General features: G+C 44.4%; 1 protein-coding gene across 2 annotated transcripts in view; it reads right to left on the bottom strand.

Moving 5' to 3' along the window:
* The window catches only part of EVC (EvC ciliary complex subunit 1), a 92728-nt gene that overhangs the window by 13610 nt on the left and 65069 nt on the right, over positions 1-14049 (bottom strand). For both annotated transcript variants that reach the window (XM_030920472.1, XM_030920482.1), the window contains exons 12-13: positions 12997-13209; positions 2697-2806 (exon numbers count right to left, since the gene is read on the bottom strand). In XM_030920472.1, coding sequence (XP_030776332.1) covers positions 2697-2806; positions 12997-13209 — 323 coding nt within the window. The remainder of the gene's footprint in view (positions 1-2696; positions 2807-12996; positions 13210-14049) is intronic.

Raw genomic sequence — 14049 nt, 5'->3', positions numbered from 1 at the left:
ACCTAATTCAGAATCAGCTAAATTCCAACATGGTGGAATGAATCTTCCACTATCTGAAATTCCTGCTAGAAGTAACATAAATCGTCTCTGGAAAGAGATCGTATCATTTGAAGTCTTAAATTATCTCTACAATTTTTCATGCTTAGTGGTCATCATCCAATAAAAATACCCTGACATGCAAATAGGTGAGAATTAACTAAAAATAAAGAGGAAAACAGACAATAGAAACATGACCACAAGATATCAGAAAACAGAATAGTCAGACAGACCTTTACACTAATTATGATTAATATGTTCCAGAAATTAAATAATAAGATGAAGAATTTCAGCAGATAACTGGAAACTATACAAGGAATCAAATGGACATTCCTAGAACTGAAAACACAGTCACTGACATGAACAACTCAGGAGATGGGTTTAGCACCTGATAAAATATGGCTGAAGAGAGAGTGGTTGGAAGATACCTCAAAGGAAAATATTCATGCTGAACCACAGAGAAGAAAAGAATCAAAAACACAGAGTAGCATGTAAGAGACACAGGGGATAAAGTGGAAGAGCCTCATAAATTCTGTCACTGGAGCACCAGAAAGAGAGGAGGGAGAGAATGGGCAGGGGAAGATCTAAAGAGAAAACATCTGAGAATTTTCATAAACTGATATGAAAACCCAAATATATACCAGCATTAGGATTTACATTAAACATAAATGGACTAGACATTAATGCAATTAAAAGACACAGGTTTTCAGTCTAGACAAATTCCCCAGTCGCTCTCTGTTGTCCTCAGTATGGCTCACCAGGTGTCCCTGGTCTGAGCCTACTTATGTTTCCATCCTTTTCTTTGTTTGCTTGTTTGTTTGTTTTTGAGATGGCGTCTCACTCTGTAGTCCAGGCTGGAGTGCAGTGGTGTGATCTCAGCTCACTGCAACCTCCACCTCTGGGGCTCAAGCGATTCTCGTGCCTCAGCCTCCCAAGTAGCTGGGATTACAGGCACCCGCCACCATACCCAGCTAATTTTTTGTATTTTAGTAGAGACGGGGTTTCACCATGTTGCCCTGGGTGGTCTTGAAATCCTGAGCTCAGGTGATCTGTCCACCTCAGCCTTCCAAAGTGCTGGAATTACAGACATGAGCCACCTCACCCGGCCTCCATCCTCTTCTGATGTTTCCCCTGTATTATCCAATTCCATAGCTAGACACCTGCTTCTTGATGGTATACACAATTTGTTTTCTGCAAAGGGCTGGACAACTAAAAAATAGTTATATCAACACCCGAAGGAAAATAAATTGAAAATAAATTCTACCAAAAAGACATATACACTTATACATAATACATATATATACATAAGTGTATATATATACACTTATATGTTCATTGCAGCACTATTCACGATAGCAAAGACACAGATTCAACCTAGGTGCTCATCAATGGTGGACTGGATAAAGAAAATGTGGTACATATGCACTATGGAATACTATGTAGTCATAAAAAATAATGAAATCATGTTATTTTTAGTAACATGGATACAGCTGGAAGCCATTACCGTAAGGAAACTAATGCAGACACAGAAAACCAAATACTGCATGTTCTCACTTATAGGTGGGAGCTAAACATTGGGCACATATAGATATAAGGATGGGAACAATAGACACTGGGGACTACAAGAGGGGGCCAAATGTTTAAAACTATGGGGTGTTGCATCCACTACCTGGGTGATGGGAGCTGTACCCCAATCCTCAGCATCATGCAATAGACCTTTGTAACAAACCTGCACATGTGCCCTCTGAATCTAAAAGTTGAAAAATAAAACTAAAAAATAGCTATATCAAAATTTTTTTTCTCAGCTGGGCATGGTGGCTCACGCCTGTAATCCTAACACTTTGGAAGGCTGAGGTGGGTGGATCATTTGAGGTTAGGAGTTTGAGACCAGCCTGGCCAACATGGTGAAACCCCATCTCTACTAAAAATACAAAAATTAGCGAGGCATGATGGCAGGCACCTGTAATCCCCCCTACTCGGGAGGCGGAAGCTGGAGAATCACTTGAACCTGCGAGGCGGAGGAAGGTTGCAGTGAGCCGAGATTGCACCACTGGACTCTAGCCTGGGCGACAGAGCAAGATTCTGTCTCAAAAAAAAAAAAAAACAAAAACAAAAAAAAACACCCCCCCATATATATATATATATATGTTTTTTTTTTTCTCATATGAAAGAAGGAAAAAAATACTTTCCAGCAAATTGAAAAGACCATATTGCACTAATAGTTATAGCAAAAATGTGAAAAATGAATATAAAAACTGATAATTGGGGAGTGGCTGTAATAGAGCACAAGAGATCTTTTTAAAATTGCATTGTAGCAATTTTTGGGGTGATGGAAATGTTCTAAATTTGGATTGTGGTGATGGAGTAGAACTCTGTAAATTTAGTAAAAATCACTGAATTGTACTCATAAAATAAATGTATTGTAAACTATACCTGAAAAAAGCTGTTTAAAAAAGTTCCTATGACAGACAACTCTATGAAGTAGATATCATTAGCCCATTTTATAGATGAGGAAATTGAGGCTAAGAAACATTAAGTCATTTACATTCAAAGGAAGCCGACGGGCAGTCAGTGTGCCCACTGTACAGATGAGGACACTGGGGCTAGACAGAGCATCATGCAGGACACAAAGCCCCACACCTTCAGGGAGCTGTACTCACTCTTCAGTGAGGCCGCCCAGTCGGCCCAAGACGCCGCGGATGGTGCCCTCGTGGTCCTCCCGCAGGTGCGTCTGCAGCATGCTGGACAGCGCACACTCCTCCATCCACACCTGAACTCAGGACAGAGGGACAGAGCGGGTATGTGGTTACTCATTTCAACAATCCTCCTTGCTTGGATTGTGCATTTTGTTTCTTGTGTGTGTGTGTGTTTCTTTTTTAAATCCCTTTCTGCTCCGATTTCATTAACATTTTCTCTTGCATTTTCTTCTAAAAGCTTAAAATCTTTCCCGTTTGCATTTAGGGAAAATGCAAATGGGAAAAATTTTAAATACTTTAAATTGAAGTATCGAAAATTTATTTTCTGTGGAGTTAGGAAGGGATCTAATTTTCTCTGGATAAATGGATAATTAATTGTGCCAACAATGTTTATTAAATAATTTATTTTTTTCTGGCTTTCCTCCAATGCCACTTTGTCTTGTATAATTAACATATACACACACATCTTGTCCCAGCTTCTGTACTTTCTTCTATTGGTCTATTTCTGCACCAATACCATGATTGCTAACATTGCAGCAATTAAACATCAGTGCAGCGAGGGTAGGTTCTGTCTTATCCTCTTGTTCAAAGCTACCTTAGCTACTCCTGGTTGCTTTTCCTTTCATATGACTTTTAGCATCAGCTGGTCAAGTTTAGAAAGACTCTTTGGAATTTTCTCATAATTGGGTTGATTTTACAGATCAATTTGGAGAGAATCGCCATCTTTGCAAAACTGAGTTTTCCACCCTAAGACATGCCATTTATCTCAGTTTCTTTATGCCTTCAATAACATTCTAAAAACATCCCCCTTAAGCTCTTACACATAGTGGTCAACTTATTTTTAGGCATCATGTGGCTTTTATTCTGAAGATGATCTTTATCACTGGATGTTGCTGGTATGGAGGAAATCTACTGGTTTGGGATATTGATTTTGTATGTGGTGACATTTCAGAGCAATCTTCATAGTTGTGACAGTTTGTAGATCCTTCTGGCTTTTCAATAGAGACATTCATATTATCCACAAATATGGTGCACAAAATTCGATGTAGGAGCTTCTGCTCATCCTAATTGACTGCGTTGTTCAGAACAGATCTTTTCACAGCCTGACTTACTGTCTGATTGGTCTGTTATTTTCTGTGAGATGACGTATTAAAATCTCCCACCATAGTTTCAATTTGTTCATCTTTCAAGTCTGTCAAATTTTGCTTTAGGTGTTTTGTGGCTAAATTGTTGTACGTTACTCTCACACTGTGTAATGACTCTCTTCATCCCTAAAACATGTTTTCTGCCTAAAGTATAATTTGTCAGATCTTAGTATCATGCACTTTCTTTGGGTGGATATTTGCCTGGGATATTGTTTTCCTTCCCTTGGCTTTCTAACTTTTGATGATCTAGCTGTGTCTCCTGTAATGCCACATAGCTAGATTAGGAAATGTGTTTTTAGCAATCGAAATGGATCTGCTAGTGTTTATTGTTACTAATGGTATGCTTGGACTTATTCCCACCATCCAATCTGGTGTTTCCTAGGTATTATGAAAAGTGCATTCTTCCCCACTTATTTTCTCTTTTATTGGATTCACCATCTTTTAGGTCTCTAACCTGCATTCTGGGATACTTTTTTCTCTCCCTTGAAAGTCATATATTCTGCTTTGTTATTTTACTCTGTCAATGCACTGCAAAGACCATCAGAGCTCCCCTGCGGCTGAACAGATTGGGTTATCACTTGATGCAGCGAGGGAGAATGTGTAGAAGGGTTAGAAAGGCCCAGGTGTGGGCTGTGGGAGGTGATCTGGGGAGAGTTTAATGAAGCCAGGCTTGGCTCAGCCAGGACGGGGTGTCTGGGCATGTCAGGGGTGGGGAGTTGGACGATGTCCATGTTTGGTCTGTGTTCAGGTATGGTGACAGGTTGGCCTCATTTTTGGCTCCGTCTTTCATGTAACAGAGGAGCCTCATCTTGTTGATGCCCAGTGGTTCGTTGTTCAATAGGAGAACACCCAGGCCCCGTTGTGAGTAACGGGCTGGCTCCTGGATGGGAGGCGCTGTTCTTTACTCTCCCATGTGATTACTCTTCAGGTTTTAAGTTGTCTATTTAATTTGTAAATATAAAGTTAATGCTTCTGCCCTCCTCCAGACTAGAAGGAGAAAGAGGATTCCAGTGTTCTCTCTGCCTTCTGGGATACTGCTCTCCATTATTGTGGTTCTGTGCTGTTTTCTAAATTCTTCATCTAAACTCTTCATGTCTAAACTCTTCAGTTCATTGTTTGAATCATCAATGTTCCTTTGCCCGGTATGATTTGTTATTTCCCTCACTCCCTCTGTTCTCACTGTTTTAAAAATTGCCTATTTTATTTCTACAGAATTAGATACGTTCTACTTCTATAGGATTTTGTCATCCTATTATCCATGTCTCTTCTTCCATATTTTCTGTCTCTTTAGATCTCTAAGCTGTCTTCTGGGACCACCTTCTCACATTTATCTTCTAGTTCACACACTGTTTCTTTAGCCACCATTTAATCTGCTATTCTGTTAACTAATCCAATTAGATTTCTGTTTTCATTACTATAATGTTCTTTTGTCTTTGAGACGGAGTCTCACTGTCGCCCAGGCTGAGTGATCTCCTGTGAGATCTCAGCTCACTGCAACCTCCGCCTCCTGAGTTCAAGCAATTCTCCTGCCTCCGCCTCTGGAGTAGCTGGGATACAGGTGCCTGGCACCATGCCCGGCTAATTTTTGTATTTTTAGTAGAGACAGGGTTTCACCATGTTGGACAGGCTGGTCTTGAGCTCCTGACCTCAGGTGATCCATTCACCTCGGCCTCCCAAAGTGCTAAGATTACAGGCGTGAGCTACCACTCCTGGCCTCATTACTATAATTTTCATTCATAAAGTGTACTTTTTCAATGTATTGTTTTGTTTCCTAGTATCTTGCTTTTAGGGCTATTAATCTCCTCTGCTTTTAAAAGAACATACACTACAAGCACATTCTAACGAGGTCCAAGGTCCCACAGCTAATAAACAGTGGGGCAGGAACTGAAATCTACATCTTTCTGTCTACAAAGTTCAAATATTTTCTAAATCCACCATGCTCCTCCCTGACGATCTCACATCACCAGGAGATGCACCTAACTCAGCAAGACCATGCTACAACCAAGGACTCCATCCTTAAGGTGAGAGTCCTTCCCTTTTCCATGGCTTTTTAAAAGGCTCTACCTCTGGCAGCCTGGAGATGGCGCACACTGCATTTGGCATGCAGATTGAACACAGAGGCCTGGACAGAAGCACCAGCAGCCTAGACTTCAGTTCTGGTGGATGCTGTGATTCATAACACTTGTGCTAAACTCTCACAAAACGACACTGTGCTATCTGGAACATTTCATTAAATCCCATCTCTGACTCCTCTTGTGAGGAGTTTACAATAATCTGTCAGACTGCTAGGGAAACCAGAACATTCTAGAAAATTCTGCACAGTCTTTTTTTTTTTTTTTTTTTTTTTTTTTTTTTTTTTTTTTTTTTTTTGAGATGGGAGTCTCACTCTGTCGCCCAGGCTGGAGTGAGATGGCGCAATTTCAGCTTACTGCAACCTCCGCTTCCCGAGTTCAAGAGACTCTCCTGCCTCAGCCTCCAGAGTAGCTGGGATTACAGGCATGCACCACCACACCTGGCTAATTTTTGTATTTTTAGTAGAGATGGGGTTTCGTTGTGTTGGCCAGGCTGGTCTTGAACTCTCAACCTCAGGCAATCTACCCGCCTTGGCCTCGCAAAGTGCTGGGATTATAGATGTGAGCCACCACGCCTGACCAGTCTTGACTCTTTGAAAGGTGAGTTTGCATTGCCACTAAAGTAGATACGGGTCTTTGCTGTGTGTTTTGAGAATGTAACTAAAACTAGCAACAGGATTTGACGATGATCGATAAGGTCAAGATCTCTGGACCAGATGGTGCCTGCAGTTGTCACACAAACCTCTTCAGCATTATCAAATGCAGGTTTGTAAATGCGGACATTCAGAAGAGGTGCTTCCTTGGGCTAGAGTGCTGGTCATTGCTACCAGGTCATTTTGTGGCCTCGGGTAAGTTTTACTCTTTTTTTCAAACTCTCATGTATTATGGGGAGAAAGGGAAAGAGCTATTGATTGATGCCTAGTATGTGCTGAAAATTTGGTAGTGTCCTCCTGGAAACAGGGAGGGTTTTTAGGTGGGGTGGGCTCTAAAATCAACTCCTGAGGGTAATACTGGAGTGCTGGGGGTGAGGGGGGCATTGCAGTTTTAAACAGCATGGTCAGGGTAGGCCTCGCTGTGAAGGTGACATGGAGCAAAGACCCGTAGCAGGGTGGGGTGAGGCAGGAGTTTGGCTCCAGCAGGAGCCAGAGGAGTGCAAGGAACCAGTGGGGCTGCGGGGAGCATGCCGGTGCAGTCAGAGGGCAGCCAGGGCCTGACATGGTGGGCTTTGCGGAGTGTGGTGAGGTCTGTGGTTTTTATGCTGTGGGGGTTCTGCAGAGAAGCAACATGATGTGACTTACTGTTCCCTATCAAATCTATTGTGCTGACGACTGTAAGATGCCCAATTATTTCCGGTATCACTAACAGAGAAAAGTCACTGCCAATTAAATTAAAATGTATCTTGACTTCAGGGGTGTTAAAATATTTTTAAATGTGTATCCTAAAAATTAGTGGCATATAGGATGTCTTAAAACAGGTGTGTCCAATCTTTTGACTTCCCTGGGCCACATTGGAAGAAGTACTGACTTGGGCCACACATAGAATGCACTAACATGAATGAAAGCTCATGAGCTAAAACAAATGCAAAAAAATCTCATGATGTTTTAAGAAAGTTTACGAATTTCTGTTGGGCGCATTCAAAGCCATCCTGGGATGCATGCAGCCTGTGGGTTGGACAAGCTTGTGATAAAAGTATCACTTTGACTGGGGGTTGAGAATGGAGGTAGAGCAGTTGGTCAGCTATTGCAGTAACCCAGACCAGAGTGGTTTTGACTAGGGTGCTAAGAGGGGAGGTGCTGAATAGTGGTCACATTCAGGATTAGACTGCAGGCAAAACCAATGGGATTTCTTGTTAACCAATGTAGGGTGTGAAAGAAAGAGGAGTCAAGGATGACCCCAAGGTTTTTGCTCCAATTTAGTAGAAAAATGGAGGAAGGCTTTGGGTAAGGCAGGTTGGCAGGAAGAGCAACAGCTCTTTTTGACACACGAATTTCTCAGATCTATCAATCATCTAAATGGAGACTTCATGTAGATCTGAGTTCAGGAACAATCCTGAGCTGAGGGTATAAATTTGGAAGCTGTTGGCTCTCAGTCCAATGACCCCTGAGGAACTGAAACCTGACAAGAGCCATGTGAGTGAGCACGGAAGTGACTCTTCTCCAGTCAAGCCTTCAGATGAGACTCCAGCCCCAGCCCAGGGATTGGATGTTGCCTTGTGAGAGGCCCTGAACAAAGGGCCCAGTTAAATTGTGCCTGGACCCCTGACCCACAGAAATTGTGAGACAGTAAGTGCAAGTTGTTTTAAGCTTCTAGTTTGGGGGTTACTTGTTACACAGCATTAGAAAACTAATACAGATGGTGTGTGACTGGATGGGATCACTGAGACAGTGCATGTAGATAAAGAAGAGGATTGGATACTGCACCCCAGGGCTCTCCAGTGTTCAGAAATTAGGAGCTGGGAAGGGACCAGCAAAGGAGACTAACAAAGAGAAAGAAGTGAGCTGGGAGGAGAAGCAAGAGAGTCATATGGGTGTTTCAAGGAGGAGGGAAGATACCAACTTGGCCAAACAGCACCACTGAGTCCAGTAAGAGGAGGCCTGAAAGCTCCGCACAGAGGAGAGCAGACTTGGTGATGAAATGATGAAAACCACCTGGAGTGGGGTGCGGCGAGAGAGGGAGAGGAGAGTGAGGTGGGGAGCCAGGATTCAAACTCAGACAGACTGCCTCTAGCACTGGTGTTCTTTACTGTTTATGCTAAGGAGTGTACCAACTGCCACATTCCCTGCCCCACTCCTATCCACTGGTGTGTTAGTTTCCTGTGGCTGCTATGACAAATTATTACAAATTTGGTGGCTTAAAACAATACTTATTACCTTACACTTCTGGAGATCAGAAGCCTGAAATGAGGGTCAGCAGGTCTGCACTCCTCCCCAGGGGTCTGGGGCAGAATCCATTTTCTTGCCTTTTCCAGTTCCTAGAGGGCATCTGCATTCCCAGGCTCACAGCCCCTTCCTCCATCTTCAAGTCCAGCAACAGCTGCAGTCTTCCTCACTGCCTCACACTGGCACTGATGCTCCTTTTTCACTTATAAGGACCCTTGTGATGACATGGGGCCCAGCCAGATCATAGGGAGAATATCCCCATCTCATGATCCTTTGCTTAATCACATTTGCAAAGTCCTTTTTGCCTTGTAACCAGACATATTCACGGGTTTTAGGGATTAGGATGTGGGTCTCCTTGGGGGGCCATTATAGCCGCCTACCGCAAGGGGACTGGGAGAAGCCCAGACATCTGCATTAGAGAAGATTAAATATTGAGAAACACCGTTCTACAACCTGTTCCAACAGTGTAATTCACAAATTCCATAATTTTTAACTACTTCCCTGAGCAATGGGATATGAAACAATCAACTGTCTTTTTGGATAGAAAACAATGTGGGAAAGGCAATTTGCAGTTGATGTTTTTGATTTTCCATGAATAGCTTCATTGGTGCTGTTCTTCTCATGACTAATATTCATCTGAACCACAGAGAGCTCATTTCTCCTTTTTTTCATCAATGAGGAAATATGGCAGGTAGATCTCTAATTATCATGTGTTAATTAATTAATTATTTTATTTTATTTTATTTATTTTGAGATGGAGTCCCACTCTGTCGCCCAGGCTGGAGTGCAGTGGCGCCATCTCGGCTCACTGCAAGCTCCGCCTCCTGGGTTTATACCATTCTCCTGCCTCAGCCTCCCAAGTAGCTGGGACTACAGCCACCACGCTTGGTTAATTTTTGTATTTTTAGTAGAGACGGGGTTTCACCGTGTTAGCCAGGATGGTCTCGATCTCCTGACCTCGTGATCCGCCCGCCTCGGCCTCCCAAAGTGCTGGGATTACAGGCGTGAGCCACCATGCCCAGCTATCATGTGTTAATTTAAGGCAATTAAGTAATCAGTAAGTTAACTATGACATAGAGACCTTGAGAAAACAGTCTTGGGTCATACTTATGTAATCAGTTGATGAGGTAATTAACTCTCCTGCTTGCTTCCTGCATGCAAAACTCAGCCAGAAACCTTCCCCACATGCCAAGAAAAATTCACAATCATATGCTCACAAAGTAAACAAATAAAACATTACAAACAGAGCTGTGCATAGTCTACTATTTGCCTAAAATAACTTAAGACTCATAACCAGAGAGTTTTAGATGAATCATAGGTGTTTTGTCAGAAATGAAATTCTGGATTCCTTCACTGTCAATGCCATTAAACGAGTCAATAGATACTGTGCAAAAAGTCTTTTAAATGAGTCAATAGATACTGTACAAAAGGTCTTAACTTGCATTATCTCCATGCAATCATTTGGATATTGTGACCCTTAGTTTTCACACAGAAGCTGGAGTTCTGAGGTATTTTTAGCAAGCTGTGTAAAATCACAGAGTTGCAAGAGGTCAGCTCACTGGCTAAAGTCACATAGCCCGTTAACGTGCCTGCTCTGGCTCAAACCCATGTCTTAGGCTTCTGAGGTTACAGGTCTGGCTGCAAAACCACAATGGTCTCTAAAAGGTCCTTACACTCATTTAGTGGGTCCACTTCAGAGGCCCATTAGGCTTACTTGGTTTCTAAGACACCGAGGCTCAGGTCCTGCTCCCTCCCCAGAGACTGTAAATGAATTGGTCTGCAGCCCAGGATTTGGAATGAATTGGATGAATTCAGCTTCATTTAGATCCCTTAGAAGAATACAGGGCAAAGGCGACACTGTCATCATTTCCAAAGCTGCATTATTGTTGCTGGAAATGCAACAAGTTTTCCTGAACATTTGCCATATTGCAGCCACTGGGCTTTGAATAGGCAGTGTAAAGATGAAAATCAGGGTTGCCATCCTCAAGGAACTCAGCCAAATGCAGGAGACAGACAAGTCACCTATGACAGGGCAACCAGATGCTACTGACAGAGGACTGAATGAACTAGAAGGAGGTCTAAGAATTCATTCGGGCAGGCAACTAGGCCCTGTGCCTGTCCCCACAGCTGTGACTGGTCATGCGTTTGCACAATGCTTTCCTCTATCTACTTTGTACTTTCTATTGCCCCAAGGAATTGTTTTAGGAAACGTCTTTTAGATGGATGCGTCAGTCAAACTGATCTTTTGTAACTAATTGCAAACCCAACTTAAAGAAACAGGGCTTGTTTCTGACAATAAGCATGTAGGGGCTGGCGGTTCAGGTCTACAGCAGTGGCTTAACAGCACCGCCAGGGGCTTGGGGCTGTCTGAGACTGTTCCAACCACTGGAGCCCACCAGGCTCACATAGGCTGCCTCTAGGGCAGAGAAAGGCTGATACACCTCCAGGCCTCCCGTGCATTCTAGGAAGGAAGAATGGGACACTGAAGAAGGGGGCTGCTTCAAGCAAAACCAGCTTTGGTATCAGGAAACAGAAGCCCTTTGCCTTGTTTCAAAGGCCAGAGCAGTGTCACTCAGCCATGGCTAGTTGCGAGGGATATGAACATAGAGGATGTTAGTTTCACAGTCTCTATGGGGCCGAAGGCAAGGGAGAAAGGACTTGTGGGCAGTCTTGGTGGATGCTGAATTTGGAAATGCCTTCTTTCATTTAACAGTTTTTAATTTTTTAAAGATAAAATCAGTGCAGGCCGGGCGCAGTGGCTCACGCCTGTAATCCCAGCACTTTTGGAGACCGAAGCAGGCAGATCACTTGAGTTCAGGAGTTTGGGACCACCCTGGCCACCATGGTGAAACCCCATCTTACTGAAAATACAAAAATGAGCCAGGTGTGGTGGCACATGCCTGTTATCCTAGCTACTCGGGAGGCTGAGGCAGGAGAATCGCTTGAATCTGGGAGGCGGAGGTTGCAGTGAGCTGAGATCGCACCATTGCACTCCAGTCTGGGTGACAGAGCAAGACTCCATCTCCAAAAAAAAAAAAAATCAATCTGTATTATTAGTTTCCCATTGCTGCTGTCCCACATTGCTACAAGCTGTGGCTGAAAACAACACAAATCTATTACCTTACAGTTTTGAGCCTAGGAGGCTGAAATGGGTCTTAATGGGTTAAAATCAAGGTGTCAGCAGGGCTACGCTCTTTTTTGGAGGCTGTAGGGGAGAATGTGCTCCTTGACCTTTCCAGCTTCTAGAAACAGCCAGAGTTCCTAGGCTTACAGTCACAACATTCTGACCTCTTAGGACATCAACCCTCCTTCTCTGACTCCCACCCTTCTGCCTGTCTCCTGTAAGAACCCTTGCAATTATGCTGGGCTTACCAGCACCCCTACCTCAAAATCCTTCACTCAACCGCACCTGCTTTTTGCCATGTAAGGGAACACAGCGTAGATATCTTTGGGAGTAACGATTCTGTCTCAGCATAAATCCATGATCTTCATAATCAGACTCTCACTGAAAAACAGGAGTCCCGTGTGTGCCACTGCCCCACCGCCACCGAGCCCACTCCCTGTGAACCGCTTTCCTTCCTGCCATTTGGTTATTTATTTCTCTCGTTCTAAAGAACAAGCTTTGCTGCTCTTCTTGATCGATTAACTTAAGGTATGATCTCCGACTTCCTGCTGAGGGAGATGATGGCTCTGCTCTCTCATCCCGCCCCCGTGGTGGGCCATTGTGAAAGGGAGGCAAGAGTCATCTCTGTAGAGCACCTACAATAGGCACTAGTGGGTGTTCAGGATGTGAGATCTCTCACGCTTCTTCACGTGTTTCTTTTTTTTTTTGAGACAGAGTCTCGCTCTGTTGCCCAGGCTGGAGTGCAGTGGCCAGATCTCAGCTCACTGCAAGCTCCGCCCCCCGGGTTTACACCATTCTCCTGCCTCAGCCTCCCAAGTAGCTGGGACTACAGGCGCCCGCCACCTCACCCGGCTAGTTTTTTGTATTTTTAGTAGAGACGGGGTTTCACCGTATTAGCCAGGATGGTCTCGATCTCCTGACCTTGTGATCCACCCGTCTCGGCCTCCCAAAGTGCTGGGATTACAGGCTTGAGCCACCACGCCCGGCCTCTTCACGTGTTTCTAAAATGCAGACCCCAGCCCCTGGGGTCCCAAATGCCCGCACCTGCTGGTCTTGCTCTTGGAGCTCCTGGAAGAGTTTCCACTGCTGCCTCCGGAAGCGATCTGACTTCCCCAGCTGCCAGGCAGCATTCTCCTGGACTTCCTGCCTCAAGTAGTCACATTCTTCTGGGGGGAGGCCAGTCATGCCAGGGAGCGTCTGAAGGAACAGGGCGTCCACGAACTTCTGGAAAGTGTCCATGGTGCTGCAGTACAGCTCCTGAAGCCGAGAACCACAGATGAGGATACAGGTCATGGCAGGACCCTATGTGGGGTCTGAGCTGCTCTTTGCCTCTCCTCCACAAGCCACCCACAAGACACAAGGAGACCTACAGACAGGAACTCTCAAGTCACACATATGCAAGCATGCATAGACACATATACAAGTATACTCCCCCACATGCACACACACTTGTACACACAGACACATGCACATGTACTCATACACATATGCATGCAGACACAGGCACATATACACACATGCACATGCGCACACACACACGAACACATGCATGCTTTCACACATTTGAGCCCTGCACACACTCCTACATACATCCATGCATAGACAAGTGCACACATGCACACATACACTCATATATACCTGCACAGTGACACACTCTTACACACACACACGCATAGCCTTGAGATGCACCCACTCTCAAGCTCCACTCAGCCAAGCTTCACACCTGTTCTCCTCGCCAAGCTTCATACCTGCTCTCCTTGCCAAGCTTCACGCCTGCTCTCCTCCCCCAGTGAGCTCTTCATCTCTGGCATCTCCTCAAAACCATCATTTGGGCCTCCCCTGGGTCACTGGCTAGATTATTTTCACAATCCCCACTAGTCTGTCTTCCCCTCCACCCTCCATGCTTAAGTGAGTTATTTTCATAAACTTCACGTCTTATCATGAGTCCTCCTGGCTCAAATAATGTGGAAGACCTCTGTTCCCCTCACACTCAGGATCACCCAGCAGGGCTTCCGGGCAGCTCAGAGATGGCCCCAGTTGTCCTGCTTCTTGTCTCATCATTCTGTTGCCTTCATCCCACCTCCCCCACCCTGACAT

Source organism: Rhinopithecus roxellana, chromosome 2, assembly GCF_007565055.1.
Source record: "Rhinopithecus roxellana isolate Shanxi Qingling chromosome 2, ASM756505v1, whole genome shotgun sequence".
NCBI lineage: Eukaryota > Metazoa > Chordata > Mammalia > Primates > Cercopithecidae > Rhinopithecus > Rhinopithecus roxellana.
This window is presented reverse-complemented; position numbering and strand designations above follow the sequence as displayed.